Source organism: Mesoplodon mirus (genome assembly GCF_964341445.2).
Source record: "Mesoplodon mirus genome assembly, chromosome: X".
NCBI lineage: Eukaryota > Metazoa > Chordata > Mammalia > Artiodactyla > Ziphiidae > Mesoplodon > Mesoplodon mirus.
In genome coordinates, this window is record NC_138981.1 from 71,772,012 (window position 1) to 71,795,616 (window position 23,605).

General features: G+C 37.1%; 1 protein-coding gene and 1 pseudogene across 2 annotated transcripts in view; one reads left to right on the plus strand and one right to left on the minus strand.

The window, feature by feature from the left end:
• POF1B (POF1B actin binding protein) overlaps positions 1–23,605 on the minus strand; it is an 87,773-nt gene that overhangs the window by 24,097 nt on the left and 40,071 nt on the right. The window contains exons 7-9 of the mRNA XM_082609884.1: positions 10,264–10,394; positions 5,293–5,320; positions 4,041–4,115 (exon numbers count right to left, since the gene is read on the minus strand). Coding sequence (XP_082466010.1) covers positions 4,041–4,115; positions 5,293–5,320; positions 10,264–10,394 — 234 coding nt within the window. The remainder of the gene's footprint in view (positions 1–4,040; positions 4,116–5,292; positions 5,321–10,263; positions 10,395–23,605) is intronic.
• On the plus strand, positions 19,193–20,054 carry LOC309796631 (small ribosomal subunit protein eS1-like; annotated as a pseudogene). The gene has a single exon. The product of its transcript is annotated as a small ribosomal subunit protein eS1-like (transcript).

A 23,605-nucleotide genomic window follows, 5' to 3' on the forward strand; every position in this document is an offset into this window, starting at 1 on the left:
TAGCACAGGGAACTCTAATCAGTACTCTGTGGTGACCTAAATGGGAAGGAAATCTAAAAAGAAGGGATATATGTGTATGTAAGACTGATTCACTTTGTTGTACAGCAAGAAACTAACACAACATTGTAAAGCAATGATACTCTAATAAAAATTAATTTAAAAAACACACCAAATTAGGGCTTCCCTGGTGGCTCAGTGGTTGAGAGTCTGCCTGCCGATGCAGGGGACATGGGTTCGTGCCCCGGTCTGGGAAGATCCCACGTGCTGTAGATCAGCTGGGCCCCTGAGCCATGGTCGCTGAGCCTGCACGTCCGGAGCCTGTGCTCCACAATGGGAGAGGCCACAACAGTGAGAGGCCCGAGTACCGCAAAAAAACAAACAAACAAACAAACAAAAACACCAAATTAAAAAAATTTTCAACAAGAAGTTGCAAAGATTTAAAACAAATAAAAAATAGAAAATCTCAGCAACAAAGCAGAAAATCTCGGAAAACAAACAGAAGCTATAAAGAGTAACTAAATGAAAATTTTAGAACTGAAAACTCAATAACTAAAAAACAAAAACAAAAACAAAAACCTCAGTGGATGGACTAAAAAGCAGAAAGGAAAGCATAGAGCAAATAATCAGTGAACTTGAAGACAGAACAATAGAAAATACTGAGTTCTGAACATCAGAGAGAAAATAGGTTGGAAGAAAATTGAACAGAGCCTAAGTGTCCAATGGGAGTATGATATATATCTAACATTCATGTCATCAGAATCCTAGAAGGAAAAAACAAAGAGGGGGGAGCTGAAAAAGTATATGAAGAAATAATGGCTGAAAACTTCCCCAAATTAGCAAAAAAACATAGACAGATTTAAGAAGTTGAGCAAACCCTAAGCAGGATAGACCCAAAGAAATCCATGCCTGGACATATGAGGTAAACTTCTTAAAACTGAAGATAAATTTACAATCTTAAAAGCAGCAAGAGAAACCTTAACTATTAGGAATTGCAATTCAAATGACAGCTGATTTCTCATGAAAAATCATAGAAGCCAGAAGGAAGTGGCATACATTTTTAAAGTGATGAACGAAAAGAATTGTCAACTACAAATTCTGTATGTGATGAAAACAACCTTTAGGAATGAAGGGGAAATCACATTTTCAGAGGTAAAGAAAAATAATTTTTCACTAGCAGACCTACCCTTAAAAAAATGGCTGAAGGAAGTTCTCTGAAGAAAAAGAACATGATAAAAGAAGGAATTTGGAATATCAAGAAGGAAGAAGTAACACAGTAAGCAAAAATATAGGTAAATACAGTGGGCTTTCCTTCTCCTTTTGCATTTTCTAAATTATATTTGAAGATTGAAGCAATATATATAACACTGTCTGATGTGGCTCTCAATGCCTGTAGAGGGAATATTTAAAAAAATTATAAATGTGGAGGTTAAAGAAAGATAAAAGAAGCAAAATTTTCTGCAGTTCACTGAAACTGATAAAACGTTGACACCAATACATGGGGATAAGTTATGGGTATATAATGTAATACTTAGAGCAACCCCTAAAAAAGCTATACTACATGATACACTCAGAAGCAGTAGAGGTAAATCAAAAAGGAATTCTAAAACACATTCAAGTAATCCACATGAAAGCAAGAAAAAGAAAACAGACAAACAGAAAACAGAACAAACAGAAAACACAATGGCAGATCTAACCCTAACATATCAATAATTACAACTTGGTCTAAATACACCAGTTAAAAGACAGATTGACAGAGTGATAAGAAAAAACATGACCTCACTATGTGTTTTCTATAAGAAATTCATTTCAAAGATAATGAAAATTAAAATATACATAATGAAATTTAAAAGTTGGGAAAAAAGATATACCATGCAAACTTTAATCAAAAGAAAGGAGTGCTATTGATATTAGATAAAAATGACTTCAGAGCAAAGAAAATTACCAGGGACACAGAGGGACATTACATACTAAGAGTCAGTCCACCAAGAAGACATAGCAATCCTAAGTGTTTATGCACCAAACAGAGCTACAAAGTGTATCAAACAAAAACTGATAGAACTGAAAGGAGAAATAGACAAACCCACAGATATAACTGAAGACTTTTATACCCCTCTCTCGGCAACTGATAGTACTGCTTAGCAGAAAATGAGCAAGAATACATAATACAATAATTCAACAATACCATCAACCAAAGGATCTAATCAGCATTTATAGAATACTTCATCCAACAACAAATGCAGATTCCTTTCATATACCCATGGAACATATACCAAAGTAGACCATATCCTTGACTATAAAACTTAACCATTTCAAAAAAATTGATCTCATACCGAGTATATTTTCTGGCCACAGTGGAATCAAACTAGAAATGAATAACAGAAAGACAATAGGAAAATCTCTAAACACTTGGAAAGTAAACAATACACTTCTAAATAATCCACCAGTCAAAGCAGAAGTCTAAAGGGAGATAAAAAATATATAAAACTGAAAGAAAATGAAAATACATATCATAACTTGTGGGACACAACTAAAGCCATGCTGAGAGGATATTTATAGCACTAAATGCTTACATTAGAAAAGGTGTGAAATCAATAATCTAACTTTCTATATCAAGAAACTAGACAAAGAAGAGCAAAATAAACCAAAAGCAAGCAAACGAAGCAAATAATACAGAAGAGAAAAAAATCAATGGAAGTGTAAACAGTAAAACAATAGAGATCAATAAAACTAAAATATAGTTCTTTGAAAAAAGTCAATAAAATTGATAAACCTCCAACAAAACTGACAATAAAAAAAGAAAGAAGACACAAATCACTAGTGTCAGGCGTTAAATAGGGAAGAGTAATACAAACCCCACAGACATCAAAAGGATAATAAGGGAATACTGTGAATAATTATGTACATATAAATTTGACAGTTTAGTTGAAATTGACTACTTCCTTGAAAAACACAAGTTACCACAACTCACCCAATATGAAACAGATCATTTGACTACACCTGTAACTACTAAGGAATTGAATTTAGAATTATTTTAAACTCCTGAAAAATATATATCCTTGCCCAGATATTTTCACTGAAGGGTTATACCAAATGTTTAAAGAAGAGTTAACACCATGCCTATACGGTTTCTTCCAGAAAACAGAAAAGGAAGAGATATTTACCAATTTATTTCATGATGCTAAATTATCCTGACACCAAAATCAAAGCAAATACAAGAAAACTACAGACTAATATTTCTCAGGAACTTAGATGCAAACATTCTCAGAGTTTTTCGAGGAAATAGGCCTTGAATGCACTTTGGATGTACATCCTGCCACCAGAAATAATATCAAGGATGTATCCAAGATTCAGGTTCTGCAGAGCATATGTGTTCCCCATACCACTGTCTCTTTATAATACAGACTGTGTGCCACTAAAAATATTTCATTTAAGTTTCACAGATAAGATGTCAGGTCCAATATCTGGATGATCAACAAAGATTTGATACCAAATATCAAACTTAGAAATTTGCCTCACTAGACAAAACTAGATTATCTTTAGAATCCTTTCTTGCAAACACATGTACTCTTCATTTTAGCCTTATTTCTTTAGCACCTATCTTGATCTGTCTTGGTCTGTCTCTCCCTTCAGTGTAGGGGAATTTACTGCTGCAGTAGTCTCTAGCATTCCACAATTCAGGAAAATCAAGTCATTGGCCTTTGCATCTGCCAGGGGTAGGGTAGGGAGGTATAGAAAGTAGAATGGAGAAGAGGAGGGCAAATCCTATAAGTTAGAGTCAGGTTGTGCTACAGCAGTGAGGAGAGAATAAGGGCTTTCCACAGCCCGGAATATTTCTATAATGATTTCCTGAATGCTAGTCATTCAATACTAGTGTTTGATAGTCTGACCAAACTATAATGCAACCCTTGTTTAATCAAAATACAATCAACTCTTGTGAAATAGGAAGTTTATTTGGGATTTTCTGTCCTTAATTAAAGGAAACATCCTAGGCTAGCAGTTTGTTAGTGTTGCCTTCACAGCCACTCTTGACCCCATCTCACCTGCAGAATATAGCGAATTTGCTGTTTTGTAAATTCTGACAATCCTTTAGGAATCAACGATTCAATGTCTTCTGACTGTAAGAAAAGAGAGGCTTATCCTTCAACAGATACATGTTAGTGTTTTAATCAGAGGGTCAGCAGACTTTTGTAGAGAGGGACATATTTTTATGGACAGAAGATTACTTCACTTTCTGGGTAATAGTTGCCACAAACTTTACTTCTAGCATTATCAGTTCTTACTTTTTAAAAAATTCATTATACTACATACACCATGGAAAGAACCCTGAATTCCAGGAAGTTTAGGGAGAAGTTTGGGGCAATCAATCAGATGTCCCATTTCTATTTTTTAAAAAGAGCAACTTAAAAACAAAAGGGTGGTCACTTAAATCCCATTACCACTTTATTTCCATGTATTTTTTAACAACTGGAAGTTTAGTTGGGTGGTAGATATGACACTTTAAAGGCTGATTTTTTAAATAATGAAAATTTGAGTAAATAAAATAAAATTAAAGGTTTACTTCGAATTTGCATAGAGCTGTGGTGACTTTTGAAAGATTATGATGTTGCCACAGCAACATTAAGAAGCTTCAACAAATTTTAAGTGAGAAGCTGAATTGAAGTCAATACTTCACAAAGACAATTTAGGGCTTACTGAATTATTGTAACAAATGAAGTATGTCAATACATTAGAAATAAAGATGAAAATTAACACAAAAGAAGCCATTGTGATTGTTACTTTGAAATCAGTTCTTTCTCTATTTGATGACTTATTCCATTAAAAGTAACTATTACCAAAATGTATATACATAATATTTAGAACTGATACTTGAAAATATTTACTTCAAGTTGCTGGCTATTTTGCATGGGACATACAAGTTTTCGAAATACATTAAAACTAAATTTGCTATTTAATTAGTTAACATAGATTTCAGTTTTGTAAAACAGAGAGTATGTAGTCAATGAACTTTTAAATGTTCTCATAAACAAAGACAAGTTAAATCATAAGGTGACAGCTGATAAAACATTTTTTGGGTGAATGATTATTACTTTTACAATTATCACCTTTAAAGCCATTACAAAGATATAAATGGTTATATCATTTTAAAGGCAAACGGATCATTATTTCTTTCACTAAACTGTTTCCAGTCTAATAAAAATACCAAACTAAAAACAATATTATTAATGCAAGTATCTGCTTTGTTATCTGCTTTGTTATCAACTATATTTGATTTTCAACTCTTTTTGCACTTACCTCATCTATAGACTCAAAGTCCTGTTTGCTGCAAGAATGAAAAAAAAAAAAAACAGACAACCTTAGGAAAATATATACATTGATCATATATAAATGTTAGTGTTCTAAATATTTTATCTTATTTTTGATATATAACATATCCAAATGAAATTTATAATCCTAATGAAAAATTTAAAGCTAACTAAAATGGGACTAGACAAAAATAAAGTTAATTTTCCTGGAATTAGCTAATCTATTAAAAATGAACAACATCCAAATAACAAACCAATATAATATGCAGAATTAGTACCATTCATTAACACCAGTTTATTTGTAACTAGAAGTAGAAGTCTTCAGTTTGGCAAGAAATACTATCTGAGTGAACAAATAACAATAAGTCATTTTCTATTTCCACCTCAGTTTTCTCCTTGCATTGCTCCCTTTCAATGCTGATTCCAGCTTCTCCCTACAGTGTCTTTAAGTTATTCATACCCTTTTAGTCAAAACCAAAACTTGCAAGACTGAGTAATCTACACTAATCATTCAATCTACACTACAGTATGTATAGCAGTGACAAAGCTTACAAGGATATTGGAATGTTTACATAGGGACATAGCCTTAAGCAACATGACCAAAATTCTAGTGGGATAGTAGAATTTCCAGCATCAAAATGAAGGTCTGGAGGCTTCCCTGGTAGTGCAGTGGTTGAGAATCTGCCTGCCAATGCAGGGGACACGGGTTCGAGCCCTGGTGTGGGAGGATACCACATGCCGCAGAGCAACTGGGCCCGTGAGCCACAATTACTGAGCCTGTGCGTCTGGAGCTTGTGCTCCGCAACAAGAGAGGCCGCGATAGTGAGAGGTCCGCGCACGGCGATGAAGAGTGGCTCCCGCTTGCCACAACTAGAGAAAGCCCTCACACAGAAATGAAGACCCAACACAGCCATAAATAAATAAATTAATTAATTTTTAAAAAAATGTAGATTTGTCCATGAGGGTTGGAAGGCCCTTTGTGAAGCCATGTTAGGTAGGCAAATGCTGCAAGCGAATTGTTAGTGGTTATACCAGTCCGGCACTGGCTCCTTTGGGGAATGGTGAAAGCTGGGAAGGATACAGTTCTAGCGTTGCCAGTGGCAACAGATAGGGCTTTATTTTGCCTACTTGTTCTCTCTGCACTTCGTGGAAAAATTGGGCCCAAAATACATACGGTGAACATACTTCTCAAACAAACAAACAAAAAACTGTACACATGTTCTGACAGCAAGACAAAGTATTTTAAAGTAAGACTATCTTAGGAAATCATAGATATATGACTGCCATATCGTCAGGTACAACAGAAAAGTATTTTAGAGATATAAGCTAGTACGTTAGCTCCTACCTTTACCTTCTAAGTAAGTGCTTATGAGTAATATATTGCTTACAGAGATAAGTGGTTCACTCACTGTGCAAAACCTCTTGCATGCATTTATAAAAATACACAAGCTAATGTGGAGAATGAGAACTGAAGATTTCATTTCCTGAGGCATGACTGCATATGTGCAATTGTCTGTATGTATGTATGTTGTATTTCCTGGGTTGCCCAAAATAGAAATTTTGGGGAGGCCCTAGCGAAAAATAAATGAAGTATCTTCCACTTTTTTAGTGTGTTACTGAAGTAACTGCATGCATATATTGGAAGCTAAAATAAGTTAAAATATGACTCACAATGCAGTTATAGTAGTCTTGCATTACTGTTAACTGGAATTATTATCACAGTATTAATAGACCTTTTATGTTTAAAAGCCCAATTCTAATGCCAACCTAGTACACATGTCCCTAGCCACTTACTTCTTTCTACAAATAAGAAAACAAGACAAAGAAACAAACAAGGACCAATCAACAGCACTTAATACTGGAATTTACAAATGTAACCAAAATGGTTTCATAAGACAACCTTTCTTAATTCTGACCCTCCAGTCTACTCATTGCTGAATTGCAATTTAGAAAGAGAAGAAAAGTGGAGACAAAGGGGTGGGAGGGAGAGAGAGAAAGAGTGGAAACAAAGAGAGCAGAGGCGGGAGGTGGAAAGGCCAGTGTGGATTACATCTCCATTCAGTACAAGGTGATGGTGGCTAGAATTACAGTGGGCAGAAAAAAAAAAAAGAGAGGCACTCACTATGTCATCTCACCTCCGAGGAAGGAAGGAATGTAATAAGGAAAAAACAAAAGAAGAAATAAAGGAGGAGAGGAATGAAGAGAAAGAAACTGACAACCTTCTGACAAAGAAAAACTCTTAAGCACCAAAATTTTATGAGACCCTCTCCACTCTGGAGTGTTTACTAATGTGGAGACCCCAGCTTTCTATTTTCTCTTTAGTATTTTTAGCTACTCTAGAAATTAAACTCAATGTTTTGCAGTGCTTAATTACACATTTAAGTCACCCATATACATTTATCAAAACCCTCAATGACAGGAAGTTATTTCAAAAACCCAGATTACATCTCTACCTGGCTGATCATTATAAAACAATTTAACTTCCCTTGCTCAATTACTTTGTCTACTTCTAATTAGTATGAGACTAATACATTTGGAATATATTTAACTCTCATTCTGTAAACCTTTATTGAGTAGCGACTTTGTCAAGGCCATGTGCTCTGAACTGGATTTGAGCAATCCAAACACAAATATTATCTTGTCCTGTACGTGACACAAACATAAGTGATCTAAGGCAAAATTTGAGCAATGTAAAATTGTTCTAAGTCCTCTAATCTTTTCAAATTTGATGCTTCAAAAATTGATTATTTCTTTAATGTGTCTGCAATATGTTAAATAATTTAGAGACACATATCTAGTATGAAAGGTTAAGTGATTTGCCTAAGGTAAAAAGGTTCTCCCATAGGTTCTAGTCTCAGATTTGCCACTTTTGTGGCCTTAGGTCAGTGGTTCTCATACTTTAGTACGTATCAGAATCCTCCAGAGGGCTTGCTGCTTGGCCTTACCCCAGAGATTTTGATTCTACAGGTCTGTTTCCAAGTTCTCACATGGTGCTCCTGCTGCTTGTAAGTACATGTCTTAAATAAATCATTTATTGTTTATAACAAATCTGTGAAATAAGTATTATTATAATCCCTATGTCACAGATGAAGAAACTGAGGTACGGAGAGGTTAAACAGTTTGTCTGATATTACACATCTAGTATATAACAAAAGCTGGGACATGAACCCAGGGTATGAACCCTGCATCTACAATCAGGGTGCTTAAGAATATATGTCTCTATATGCTCTTGATTTTACCATGTGATACTTTAACAGAAATATTCATAAGACATGATTAATGCACAGAAGAGGAACTTCTAGACAAAATAGTATCTAGAGAAGGCTTTGCAGAAAAGCTGAGTCATAGTTTATAGGTATAAGAGTACTCAAAAATGTTTGAATCCATCTCAAGCACTTAGTAGCTATGTGATCTTAATAACTTATTCTCTTTGGGTGTCCATTTGAAACTTTCTATGGTTACTGTGCAAATTAGATAATATTTAAAAAGCACTTAGCCGAGTGTCTGGCACAATATTGGACACTCAATACATAATAGTGTACTCAGAATGAGGGGAAATATTTTAAGGTAGTGACCTTATGCAAATGAATGAATGTGTGAAATAGTTGTTTGGATAAGGGGAGAGGATATTGATTAGTATAAAACACTGATGAAGGCCTAGCTGAAGATGGAAACCATGCATTAATAATGACCCCAATTCAAATAAATGACTGTGCTTTTCTCTAACTGTGCTCAACTGCATGGATGTAGCATAAAGAAGGCATTCATTCATTCATTCAACAAATATTTATTAAGCACCACACTAAATCAGTCACCACACTAGGCACCAAGGAAACTAGGGTAAATGAAACAGCCCTCAGGGGGTAGTGTCTGAATTCTAGGGGTAGTGGACAGTGAGTATTGGATAGAGAAAAAAAAAAGAAAACAATAGATAAAGCAGAGAGCTAGACTAATCCAAAGTTGGGATTTTGCTAAGTGGCAGAGACAATATGATAAAGAGGCAAAGCAGTTGAGGGTGATGGTAAGAGAATGGTTGCAATCATGAATAAGAAAGCAAGAAAAGTTGGAGAGGAGGGAGCTAATAAACAGAATTGTAATAAGCAGAGAGAAAAAAGAGAAGAGATTAAAGATCTCTGAGAAGTAGAAGAATCTAGTTGGTGAAGTCTCTACTGACTTTTTTTTATCCTCCAGATTCTTCTGAGTTTATGGAGCTTTCCTAAATTTTGCCTGACAGATGACCACATATATGATGTGACTATGTAGTAGAAGGCAACTTTTGGAGTATAGGTTATGAAATTCATTTCATGACATAATGTGTTCTTATCTACACATGAACAGTTGATAAATTGTTTATGTTTATATATTTAAATATGTATTATATATTATTATATAATATTATTGTATAATATACATATTTACATTAACTTATAAATAGATATTTGTATAATGTATATTTCATATATTATATGTAATATATAATATTAAAATAACAAACATTTATAATAATATATAACCCTAAATGCATATTAAACTCTGGTCTTCATATGTTGAGCACACATCAATGGAAGATAAACAGTAGTGTGTTGGCAATGGGATTGTACCTTATATCATCAGTGTAATATCTTAAAACAAGTCATAGTATGCCACACATTTTTTGAGCTCCTTGCCTAAGTGTTGCATTTTTCATCAAAGTACATTAGAAAAGAAGGTCCACATTATTCTTCACTGACCCCAAAATAGCTGGTAAGATATCTTCAATGATTTTCATTAAGTACATTAACTCTTAAAATGAGATATTTCCTCAGATCTGCTCATACAGTTGCCTGTTTCCCCATTAAAAGTACTCAAGTTTTTCTGTGAACCTAAAATTGCTCTAAAAAATAAAGTCTATTAAAAAATATCAGGGTATTGTAAAATGTTTGAAAGCTACAACACCAAGCAAATTATATATTTACAGTACCTTCCTCCAATTCTCTGCAAATGTTCTAATAAGCAGTGATATAGATTCGTATTTTTACGGCTTAGATCAGCAAGCAACTCTCCAAAATATTTGGGGTCCAATTTTTCAGGGCCATCATCCTGAATTATCACCTGAAGAAAATATCAATCACAATTATAAACAATATTAAGTTCACAGATATTTTGCTGTGAAATGAAAAGAGTGAAATAACCTATTAATACAAGTAACTCATCACAAAGTCATCACATAAATGAAGCCACTAAATTTTCTTTGTAGCTGATGTATACATTTTTCAATATGGGAGGAATTTAAAGGAAAAGCAACATTGTAATGACATTTTCAGTTTCATTTCACTCAAGTCTAAGTGATCTAATGAATGCAAAACTTGAATATTTTATGTAAAAATTCTTGAATATAGATGCTTAAGTGAAAAGTAAAACAAGTAAATCAAAATCTCTGAATTGCTCATTATCATCACATGGCTTATTCATCTGTTAGTGTCATTCCACTGATCCTCAGGTTATCTCATTGCTATAGCTAGCCAGGTAGATAACGCCTTCCTGCCTCACCTCTCTATAGGTGTCCCTTCCAAAACCATTAACTTTCCCGAGTAGAAAAGGGCATTTATTTAACCAAGGACATTCAAGTACTGAGCTCCCTGTTAGAATCTGCACACAAGTAATTTGATACACTTAGTATTTTGCCTATTTTTCTCTCTTAGCCAATTATAATGCCCTCAAAATGCTATGGAGTTATTTTTTTCCTTCCAGTTTAATTTGACAGAGTAATTTTATAGTTTCAAATTATCTTAAAGTATTTATTTCTTTTTTTTTATTTTTGCACAAATATTCTCCTGTCATTGCACTGTACACTAGTTTACATGTTGGGTATACAATTCTTTGCCCACATTAGTAATTTTTGCCATTACTAAAACTCTTGCTCTTGTGATTTCAATGTGGCACCCAAATAAAGAGTCACAGAGTCCAGGACGGGGAATGATTTGCATCAGCCTCATGTCTGTGTTCATAGATAAAAAGAGGTGTTAAAAGTTACCAAAGGAAAAAAAAAAGTTACCAAAGGGAGGTGATTTTATTTTGAGAAATGATAACAATAACTAATATTTATTTAGCTCTTACTATGTGCCAGCCATTGTGCTATGAACTTGACATAAAGATTAAATGAGGTAACGTTCTCTTGTAACCACTACACAATATTGCCTCCCAGAAGACCTCTTGTGTTTGTTTTCTCAGCAACTTAGGAATTACACTGCCCCTAACTGCATTGTTTTTGAGGTTAGCTGGGCTAGGAGTTGAAACAGTCAAGAGTTTGATTTTCTTATTGTGAAACTATGCAAAATGTGGCTGAAGTTCAGTTAATAAATTTTAATCAGTTAGAGAAAAGGTGAGAGCATTAAAATTGAAGAATGGGTTCTTTTGACCAAGCAGCCATCAAGGTAGAATAGTAAGAAGCAAAATTTCACTCCTTTGTGTATATATTCCTCCTTAGTTCTATACAGTCCACAAGTTACAGTAACATTTGAGTAACACAGTAAAAACCAAAACCCAGTTGGGTTCAAAAGTGTGGAGGAGAGAGGACAGACAGAAATCAGATTCTCTTCTGCTGTTAAGTCTTTGACAGGACTACACTCAACAATAAAATGAAATTTCCTAACCATAAACTATGATGTGCCAGTTAGCAATATTTTCATTACTCAATCACAGGTCGGTAGATTTTAGTTTTATTGGAACTGTTTGTAGGTGTGATTTGGCATTTCTTTTAGAGTTGGCTCAAAATCATGTTCTTGTTGACTTGAAAAAGCCAAGATAGGGAGCCTCCCAAGGAAACATGAATGTTTTCAGTCAGAATAATGGTAGGTCTAATTGATGGAGGTTTTCTCTCTGTGACAATATTGAGTTGATAGGATACTTGAAATAAAATTACCTCACATCAGCATTTCTGCCTGATGAATGAGAGCTATCTTGAATGTCAATCTAAGATAATAGCTTAGCTTTCACATATAAACAGGGCAGGAATACAAACTGTGCTAAAGAATAGTTGTTCCCAGATACACAAAATGTGATATTTCTCAAAAAATTACAAAAATTAATAAAGATTCTTTAGCATGCATCCATCAAATACCTTTAATCAGATCACTATTTGACCTTAATAATGGCTAAGCAGTCCAACTCTTTGTGTCTGATTGTTAGTAAAAGCCTCTGATTAGAATTACTGCCACAAACCCAAGGCAAGCAACAATGTTTAAGTGTGAAACCAGAGGCAAATCAGCAGTCATTTTTCAGAAAATCTATAGAAAGGAAGTACCTTGTAAAGGAAAACCATGGGCTTCACCTCACTACTGCCTTGGAAGTTCTTGTCCTGTTTCCAGTCTGGAGTTTTGTTTCTTATTTGTGGTCTATGAGATTCCAGGTGTGGAATTTCTTTTGCTAGTATCTACATTATATAAACTTTGATATTCAAAGATGATACTTTTGACCAACCATGTTTGCAAAATTCAGTGGTAGTGATTATAGAGTCCTACCAATAGTAGACACACAATAGTTGCAGATTTCAGCTGAGCTATCTATATTTTCTTGCCTGGTCCCCTTCAAGCTTAGTGACATACATTTTTGAGAATGCTATTCAGGACTAGGGATAGCCTGTGATGAAGGCACAAATCACAATCTTGTAGTAGAGGGTACTGGCTTAATTAAATTTATCCCCACTCTGTAACTGGCTTATGTATGCATTTTTCACCTATTTGCTTAGTGGATTCTAAAGTGCTTAAAATCACATGTTATATAAAAACAATTATACATAAATGCCTAACCCTCTAAAAGGTCATGGACATGTTAACTAATAAGGTCTTCTGTGTTTAGACCCTCCTGGGTAGTAAATGTTCGCTACCTGACAGCAGAAAACATCACTATTATGGAAAGCTTACAACGTATAGATTATTATCCTGCAAACCTTATATGGTGACACTTGTAGATAAATAAGGTTACTGCTTCATTAATTTTGCTTTGATTTGGGACATTTAATAGCTGTCAGATAGATTGAAACCATAGTTAATCCAGTTGGCATTAATCCCTGTGAAATGAAATGCATTTTATGTACAACGTCATTTGGCTAACAAGGTAAAAAAAAAACAAAAACAATAATTGGTATCTTCCTATTTTGTACCACAAGAAGAAATCCTAGGAGAAAAAGTATCAGAATTTTAGGTTCTGAAAATCCTCAGTGCTATTTTAATCTCCATAGATATTTTAGTAAAGAAATGTTGCATTATACAGTACCTGTAAGAAGCAAAATCTTCTGGTACACAGAAGATTTTCAATAAATGTTGTCACTGAATGGAATGTACTGTACAATAATTATAATTCTAAAATGGAGACTTGACTCATAAAAACAGTCCTGTACTTGAAATAAAGACCTAATTTAATTTTCTGTGAGTAACTCTAGGCAGCAAAGTGTTGCAGTGAAGAAAGAATGGAAATTGGAGCCAAAAGTGGAGCTCCCACTTCCTAGTTGTGGCCTAAGTGTATGTACTGCTTAACCTCTCTGAACCTCAGGTTTGTCAACTGTAAAATGCAGGTAATTTAGAACTTGTTTTATAAAGTTGCTGGAGGTATTACTTTGGATGGGGGGCAGGTAAATTATGAAACTGTCATGTAAAAACCATCATACAAATAATGGTTTTATTTGACTTAACACATATGGACAATTGGCTATTTGAATAATGATAGAAGGAGTGGAAGATGGTTATAAATTTTCTACAAGACTCTCAGCTACCAGAGAGTAGAGACACTCTTTTTATACATTTATTTAATTCCAGAGCATACCATAGTGTCCGAGTATAGTAGATCCTCAGTAAACATTTGTTGCATGAGGTAGTTGTCATAAAGGATGCAATTTGGGCTAAATGTTAACTATAATAGATGGAAAAGCACTAGCTGGAAGAGGTGCTTTAACAAGGTAACTGAAGGGCTTCCCTAGTGGTGCAGTGGTTAGGAATTCGCTTGCCAATGCAGGAGGCACAGGTTCGAGCCCTGGTCTGGGAAGATCCCACATGTCCTGGAGCAACTAAGCCTGAGCGCCACAACTACTGAGCCCACGTGCCACAACTACTGAAGCTCATGTGCCTAGAGCCCAGGCTCCACAACAAGAGAAGCCACCGGAATGAGAAGCCTGCACTCTACAACGAAGAGTAGCCCCTGCTCACCGCAACTCGAGAAAAGCCCGTGCGCAGCAACGAAGACCCAATGCAGCCAAAAATAAATAATTTTTTTTAAAGCAGCTGAAATTGACTTTATCCGAAACCTAGTCAATGCTGTCCTTGCACCCTTTTTGGTGTATATGATGTATAGATTTTGACATTTTACTATAAACTAAAATGATTCTTCCACTCCTCTAACAACTAAAAAAAAGTAGTTTGGATTGTCATTTTATAATGAATCCAGGTGACTAATTTGTAACTGCTTAAATTATTCTCTCTGACTGGAAAATAAAATATATTTTCCTATAACACACATGACTACTGAAAACTTATGAAGCTTTTTCTCATGAACAATGGGAATTTTGCCACTGATCATGTTTCCCCCCCCCTTGTGGTTTCCAGAAATCTCAGAGCCAAGTTTTTAGCCCATTTTTACTAATGACATGGAACTCTGTAGCCTGCATTTCTGTGTACTATATTTTCCTTCTGGTGTTATTGCCCCATTATATTTACACTGTCCTTGACATTTCTTTTTCTGTTCTATTACATCTTATTTGTTCTTTTAAGCCACTCTAAATACTTTTTGTAATGAAGCGGGAGATATATCCCAATGAAATTAATTTTAAATGAATATGTATTTTTTAATGCATAACTTCTTGGAAACATCTTTGTTGCTACTTTTTTATCTTCTCCACCTCTCTGTCATTTCTCTATTCTGCCATTCCTTAGTATGTAGTTTATTCAAGGAATGGAATCACTTCTTTATTATGTAAGCAAAGCCAGTGGAGGAACTCATTGCACATATGTAGTAGCTCTTTAGTGTATTGATAATTTATCTTACATTCTAACTTTTTTTTCTTAACACAAAGGCTAAAATCTATACCCCCAAGCCACATGCAGGATTTAAAAGGTCTCAGTGGCATGATGCATTCATTCATTCAGCACACATTTATTGAGAACCTACTAAGTACTGCCATATGGTACAGTTCTAAGTGCTACTGGGGGAAAAAAAGACATAAGATACTGTCTCTTCCTCTCTCAAGGACCTTATGGTCTTTTAGAAGAGCTAAGATATGTATCTAAATAACTTTATATGATAGATTGCCCAGTTCATAAGAGCTATGAAGAGAAGCACAGATCACATGGTAAAAGAGTGCTCTCTTCTCTTTGGCAGCACATGCACTAAAATTGGAACAATACACAGAATATTAGCATGGCACCTGTGCAAGGATGACACACAAATTCGTGAAACATTCCATATTTCTACGGGTGGGATGTGAGCCCAGGAGCCTTCACCCTGTCCTGTGGTGTCTCCCTAGGTCTTCCACAAGCTGGTCTCCTACAAGGGAGGTTTGCTGTCTCGCCTCAGCACGATGCTGAAGACGTGGGTTAGACTGCAGCCCAGGGCAGAGTCTCCTGAGAGCCCTTGTTGCCGAGAAAGCCAACTGTGAGACGCCTTGCGGCTGCTTGGAGAAAAAACCCTAAATACCTGCTGGCCGAGTACTGTGAGTGGCTCCCACAAGCCATGCAGGTTGACCTCGAGAAAGCCTGGCCACCCACCACTGACCACTGACCCAGTGCCTGCCTGAGGGGCCAAGGGCTGGCCTGCGGACCCAGGGGGACTGGCAGTGGCTGGTGGCCGGTACAGTCACCCTGACCCCAGACCACGCCCAGGAGGCAAGTCGAGACCCTGGACACCCTCATTCATCATGGCTCAATTCTGGGCACGTGCTGCCTTGCCTGGGCAGACCGACACAGGGGTAACTTTTTTAAACTATTTATTACAGGGTGGATAATGGTTTTATCTCCCATGCTGGCCCCATTTTAAATGTGCTCTATGTACTACATTAGTCCCTGTAGAGCAGCAAGGCTGCTGGGCAAAGGAAACCACGGGCCCTTCTTCTGCTCTCCATTCCCTGCCAGTGTGGTGCACCCTCCCCACAGCCAGGGAGGGCCCCCAAAGCTACTGCTGACTCCTGTGGAGTGGGTGTCTCCTCCCCAGGTTTCAGCCCCCCACTGGCTATATTACTGTAATAAACTTTAGCTGTGATGACAACAACAACAAAAATGATAAAAGAGTTATAGGAAGGAAATCCAACTTTCAGCTATATGAGAGTGGTTTTATGTAGGAAGATTCTTCAGACTATGACAACTGATTAGGTGTGAGGTGGCAAATGAGAGGGAAAGTAAAAAGTAATGCTAAATTTTAAGTCTGGTGATTAGGGCACTGAAGATATCATTAATAGAAATGGAGGACATAGAATGAAAAGCTGGTATATGGTCAGTTGGAGGTGACTGTGGGACAGCCAAGTAAAGACATCAACTGGTCCATTAAAAATTATGGATTAGGGCTTCCCTGGTGGCACAGTGGTTGGGAGTCCTCCTGCCGATTCAGGGGACATGGGTTCATGCCCCAGTCCTGTAGGATCCCGCTTGCCATGGAGCAGCTGAGCCCGTGAGCCATGGCCTCTGGGCCTGCACGTCCGGAGCCTGTGCTCTGAGGCGGGAGGGGCCACAGCAGTGAGAGGCCTGCGTACCACAAAAAAAAAAAAAAAAAAAAAAAAGGATTAGAGCTTCGGAGGGAAGTTGTCTATGTGAGGTGATCATGTAAAGGTCATAGAAGTCAAGCTTTTACACCATATAGTCAAAGGAGAAGGGGTAGAGAAAGGAGAAGAAGGCCAAGGATGGGTTTTTGGGGAAGATCTGATGAAAGAGGGAAGAGGAGCCTGAGGAGAATTAGAAGCAGCAGTACAGTATAATGGAAAGAAAGAATATCAAGAATACAATGGATCAACATTATCAACTATTGCATCTTATTCGAACTGGAATAAGATGAAAATGAAGCAAAAAAGGAAGTGGAATTTGCAACTTAGAGGTCAATAAAAGCAGTTTCAGGAGAATGTTGAAAATAGAATCTGGTTTTCAAAGTGTTAAGGAATGTGTGGGTAATGAGGAAATGGCAGCAGTGAGTATGCCTTCCTCCTTCAGGGATTTTGCAAGTGAAGGGAACAAAAATGATTGAGATCATAAGTCATTTGATTTGTAGAGTTGCTAATGGAGTCACCTTGAAGACAAGGTTAGATTATTAATTCTCAAAGATCAGAAGAATCAAAAGTTCACTGAAAGTACAGAGAAATTTTTCAATGAAGTAGGGTGTTGAAGGAGTTCGCATAATGAACTCAAATTGTGGTCCCTGAACCAAGCAGCATTAGGATAACGAGTGAACTTGGAAATGCAGACTATCAAGTCCCAGCAATCTCTATTTAAGCAGGTCAGCCAACTGATTCTGGTACACAATAAAGTCTGAGTTCCACTGCCTATTCTTGGTAGAAGGCAAGGCTACCTGCAGAGAATAAGAGAACAGCAATGGGACCTGGAGTATGAAGAGGGAAAAATAAAGATTATATACTGAGGACCGGGGTGGCAAGTCAATCAGAATTAACTAAAAGGACTGTCTAGCAACAGAAGGAATCCAGCAAGACAGAGATAATCTGTACTAGACTGAATTGGCCTAGTTTTCGTACTTTCTCTAGCACACGAAGTCAAAATCTAGGTGCAGAGAAAGTGAATGGCAGTCTATCCAAAGTAAGGGATTAACAAAGTGAGGACTAATCAGAGAAGGTAACAATTTTAAGGGTTTCTAGCAAGAGCATTGTTAGGGGACACCAGCCTGGTTTGGAACTGAGGGTTAGAGAGCTTGTTGAGGGCGAGGCTCAATGGGAATTAGGGAGTAGGAGATGAAGTAAGAAAGTGATGATAAGAGAAAGAGAGATTCAGAATTCCAGATGAAACAGTTTCAAGTGATGTGGAGGTTCAAGGAGTGGCCAAAGTCTATGAAGATGTAGTAGAAATGAAGATATTAAAGGTGATGAAGAACCATGAGGACAGAGCATGAGAAAGATCTCTCATTTGAGTGGAGAAATTCTCATAGATGATTCCAGGGCAGGGGTCAGGGGAAAGCGGGGAGAAGATTGTAAGCCTGCCAGTGAAACTGTTGAAGGATGATGAGAGTCACTAGAAGGTCAGTAGTAGTGATAATATGAGCCAAGAGGAGAGGTGTATAGGAAATGGTTGATCAACAAAAAACAGAACACTTGACTGTATAAAATTGTACTGAGAGGGCTTCCCTGGTGGCGCAGTGGTTGAGAGTCCGCCTGCTGATGCAGGGGACACAGGTTCATGCCCCGGTCTGGGAAGATCCCACATGCCGTGGAACAGCTGGGCCCATGAGCCATGGCCGCTGAGCCTGCGCGTCCAGAGCCTGTGCTCCATAAGGGGAGACGCCACAACAGTGAGAGGCCCGCATACTAGAAAAAAAAAATGTACTGAGAAAATAATTAGCAATAGATACATAGAAAACCAAACAAATGAAAACATTTAGGGAATTATTAACACCAGCAGATAATAGTTGTACTAATAAAAGCAGCAAAATAGTACACAAATTAGTTCAGCAGTAAATAATACTTTCATAGCAATAATAATATAAACAGTGAATAATGATTTAGCCCTAAATATGGGGATTTAACTATACTGAGATGATGAAAGGGATGTAAACAGGTAGGTGGATAATTAATAGAACTAAATCCTTATGTACCAGAATTATCAACAGATAATATACAACGTTGATAAATCAAAAAATAGCAGCATAAGTATATCCATATTATTTAGCTATATGGAAGTACAGACAAGAAGAAAAAAAGCTAAGAGTTGAAAATAGTTGCCTCTAACTTCCGCCCTTTTGGCTCTCTGAGCAGCACCATGGCGGTCGGCAAGAACAAGCGCCTTACAAAAGGTGGTAAAAAGGGAGCCAAGAAGAAAGTCGTTGACTCATTTTCTAAGAAAGATTGGTATGATGTGAAAGCACCAGCTATGTTCAATATAAGAAATATTGGGAAAACAGTAGTCACAAGAACTCAAGGAACCAAAATCTCATCTGATGGCCTCAAGGGTCATGTTTTTGAAGTGAGCCTTGTTGATCTGCAGAATGATGAAGTTGCATTTAGAAAATTCAAGCTTATTACTGAGGATGTTCAGAGTAAAAACTGCCTGACTAATTTCCATGGCATGGATTTTACCCATGACAAAATGTGCTCCATGGTAAAAAAATGGCAGACCATGACTGAAGCTCACGTCGATGTCAAGACTACTGATGATTATTTGCTTCATCTATTCTCTGTGGGTTTCACTAAAAAATGCAACAATCAGATTCATAATACCTCTTATGCCCAGCACCAGCAGGTCCGCCAGATCTGCAAGAAGATGATGGAAATCATGACCCAAGAGGTGCAGACAAATGACTTGAAAGAGGTGGTCAATCAGTTGATTCCAGACAGCACTGGAAAAGACATAGAAGAAGCCTGCCAATCTATTTATCCACTCCATGATGTCTTTGTTAGAAAAGTAAAAATGCTGAAGAGCCCAAGTTTGAATTGGGAAAACTCATGGAGCTACATGGTGAAGGTAGTAGTTCTGGAGAAACTGCTGGGGATGAGACAGGTGCTAAAGTTGAAAGAGCTAATGGATGTGAGCCACCAGTCCAAGAATCTGTTTGAAAATCAGACTTTTAATGGTGACAAATAAAAGTTCTTATTTGTGATAAAAAAAAAAAACAGAAAATGGTTTCATCTGGGCATCAGGCATGCATGGAAAGGGTTGGGACAGGAACTTGCTATTTGTTTTATGCCATTTAATAATATTTGACCTTTTAAGCTATCTATATGCATTACTTTGATTAAAAAAATAAAAATAAAAATTATTTTTAAAAGAGTAAATAAATAACAATTATTGTTTGCCACAGAACAAGAGTTCAAAAGAGCACAAGAGCAGGAGGTAGCAGGAGACAGATAAGGGTGGTGTTGGAGAAAAAAACTGGTCCAAAACAGATATCAATTAAATTTGGGGAAAGGCTAGCAGAGAATAGAGTTTTGCACAAAAGACACTCATTTTCAATAGTGGGGATGGAGAAGGCAATAAAGATGGAGAAGGGGGCTTCCCTGGTGGCACAGTGGTTGAGAGTCCGCCTGCCGATGCAGGGGACACGGGTTCGTGTCCCGGTCCAGGAAGATCCCACATGCCGCGGAGCGGCTAGGCCCGTGAGCCATGGCCTCTGAGCCTGCGCGTCCGGAGCCTGTGCTCCGCAACAGGAGAGGCCACAACAGTGAGAGGTCCGTGTACCGCAAAAAAAAAAAAAAAAAAGATGGAGAAGGACTGGAGTCACATGTGACTGAGTGAGGGAACAGGCAGAAATGCTGAGTTTATTAAGCTAAGCAGCCCAGAGTTTACATCATTAGTGAATGACTTATGTTAAATAAACATTGTAACAAGCTTCCTGGGTACTTGCCAGAAAAAGCACCTGACACTAAGATCTGTGCTGTCTTGATGTTGACAAAAATTAAATTTTCAAATGACAGAAGAAAGGTATCACATGTTGGGGAATTTTCCATTGGCAATAGCACTATCCAAGTGAGCAGGCCTCTTCCCTTGACATCTTCCCATGATTCAAAGTTTTCTTGGAAGCCTCAAGCCAAGTGCAAAAGAGTTGTACATGTAACATATATAATTATTTGAGTCTTTCTTATAAACACCACCTGTATAACAACTTGTAAAACGAGTCCAGCTGAGCTTTTCCCTGTCACTAACGTATGTGGAATTATCTGTGCCTTGCTAATGGCAGGAAAATGATCACAGCATGTTATTCTTAATGTCCTCGGGGAAGGAAATGTGATTGGTGCTGTTTCGAATTTGAAACCAAAATAATGATCTTTCTAAGGAGAAACATGGAAAACATACATAAGTTAGTTTTATTAAAAATATTTTGAAGCCAGGTTTTTGGACATCTAATTTTCAAAAATATTTTAATGCCTTTTGCTTCTTGGAAAGCACTTTAAAGGTGATTTAGTTTCATTTAAAAATATCATTACAGGAACTTCCCTGGTGGTGCTGTGGTAAAAAATCTGCCTTACAATGCAGGGGACATGGGTTCAATCCCTGGTCAGGGAAATAAGATCCCACATGCAGAGAAAACTGAAGCCCACGCACCACAACTACTGACCTCGCATGCTTCAACTAGAAAGCCTGCGTGCCACAACTAGAGAAGAGAAAACCCACACAGCACAACTAGAGAGAAGCCCTCTTGCCACAACGAACGATCCCACATGCCTCAACTAAGACCCGAAGCAGCCAAAAATAAATAAGGAAATAAATAATAAATAAATCTTAAAAAGAATATCATGGATGGGGAGGGTGGGAGGGAGGGAGATGCATGAGGGAAGGGATGTGGGAACAGATGTATATGTATGACTGATTCACTTTGTTATAAAGCAGAAACTAAAAAAAAAAGAATATCATTACAGTGGAAACCAATTATTTTATTTTGATGCTTTGAAAGATTTGGGGACTGGGGTTGGGGGAGGAAAAGGCAGAGAATCAAACATTCATTTGTGTACCTAGTATGTGCTTGGCACTAAGCTGGATACTTTACATATTTTACCTCATTTAATCCATTGTAGATACACTGCACATTAAGTGTGATCCTTCCCCACATTTATAGATGGGGAAACTGAGGTGCAGTCCAGTTAAAGTCAATTACCTAGGATCATGCAACTCAGCAGAATCAGGTTTTATAAACTCAGATAATTGAATTGAAAGTCTGTGTTCTTTCTACCTTATTATACTACCTCTGAATTGCAATTTAACTCTAAACACAAACTAAAAATGGGTCATCCTTTAGTTTTAAAGAAGTCTAACTGACATCTGCTCTATTACTCTTCAGAGACTCTTCCACTCATGGGGAAGACACATGTAAACACCAAGGAGCCTTGGTGAGCCAACTCATTCTCTGCCCTGCTTTGTCCGTGGGATCTGCACAATCAGGTTAATTCATCCTTACTCTGACCAGAAATGGATCCAATCCTATGTAATCCACACAGGTGGAAATTACCAGCTCTAAGCTTCCCAGGGCACTATTCCATTTTCAGAAGCACTTCAACTTTATCCACATAAAATACTGAAAAGCCAGAAGAAAAGTATCTATACAAAAAGCCTCCAGCCTTTAACAAAATTAAAAGTCGGAATCTCAAACTAAAAGATGAATAATAAAATAGAAAGTAATATATTAGTTACCCACCTCTGCCTATTTTCTAAACACAATATCTGGTCTGGTCAAATATATTATTAGTTGCACTAAGCTAATGAAAGGATATAACATTACCATTGTCACTGTACAAGATTCTTAATCCTATGATATTTTTCCCATCTCTGATAATTGTCCCTCACTCCATTCCTACTGTCATTATCCTAGTTTAAGTTTTACACTTTGACTACTGAAATATTTAGCTTTTAATAATCTCTCTGAAAATTCTTCTCTGTGGCATTTTTTCATGTTGTAGGCTTTAGAGTTTATAAAGCATGTCAAACATATATTTTCATTTAGTCTTTACATCAACCCTGTGAGGTAGACATCACTACCAAAATTTACGGATAAGGATATTTCTGAGAGATTTAGTATTTATTAAGAACACAAAGCTTGGAAGGGACATAGCTGGGACTGGAACCCTGGTCTTCCTGCCCTGAAGCTAGTCCACTTTCTGTTACAGCATGAATATCTCCCCAGTGGCAGACTATTAATCCACTGTCCTATTCATGTTTACATTATTGACCAAGGACTCTCCATATTACTGACTCAACTTCCAGAGGGAACGCTCAATAAGCTCTGGAGTCAGGCTACCTATGTATGAATCCTGGCTCTACCACATGCTAGCTATGCAAGCCTTCACAAGTAACTTAACTTCTCTGAACCTTAGTTTCCTTCTCTTGAACAATAAAGGCAACAATGATACCTTCTTCATCTGATCATTGTGCGAAGAAAACTAATCAATATTTCAATCTATCTTGTACAAAGCTTCTAGAATTAACCTCCTAAATCATACTTACCAATATTTTCCTACTCAATAACCTTCAGTCATTCTCCATTGCCTGCCAAATAAAGTTCAAAATTTTAAACTTAACGTTCGGGAATTCCCTGGTGGTCCAGTGGTCAGGACTCTGTGCTTTCACTGACGAGGGCCTGGGTTCAATCCCTGGTCAGGGAGCTAAGATCCTGCAGTGGGAAGGACCTCATGATCTGGCCTT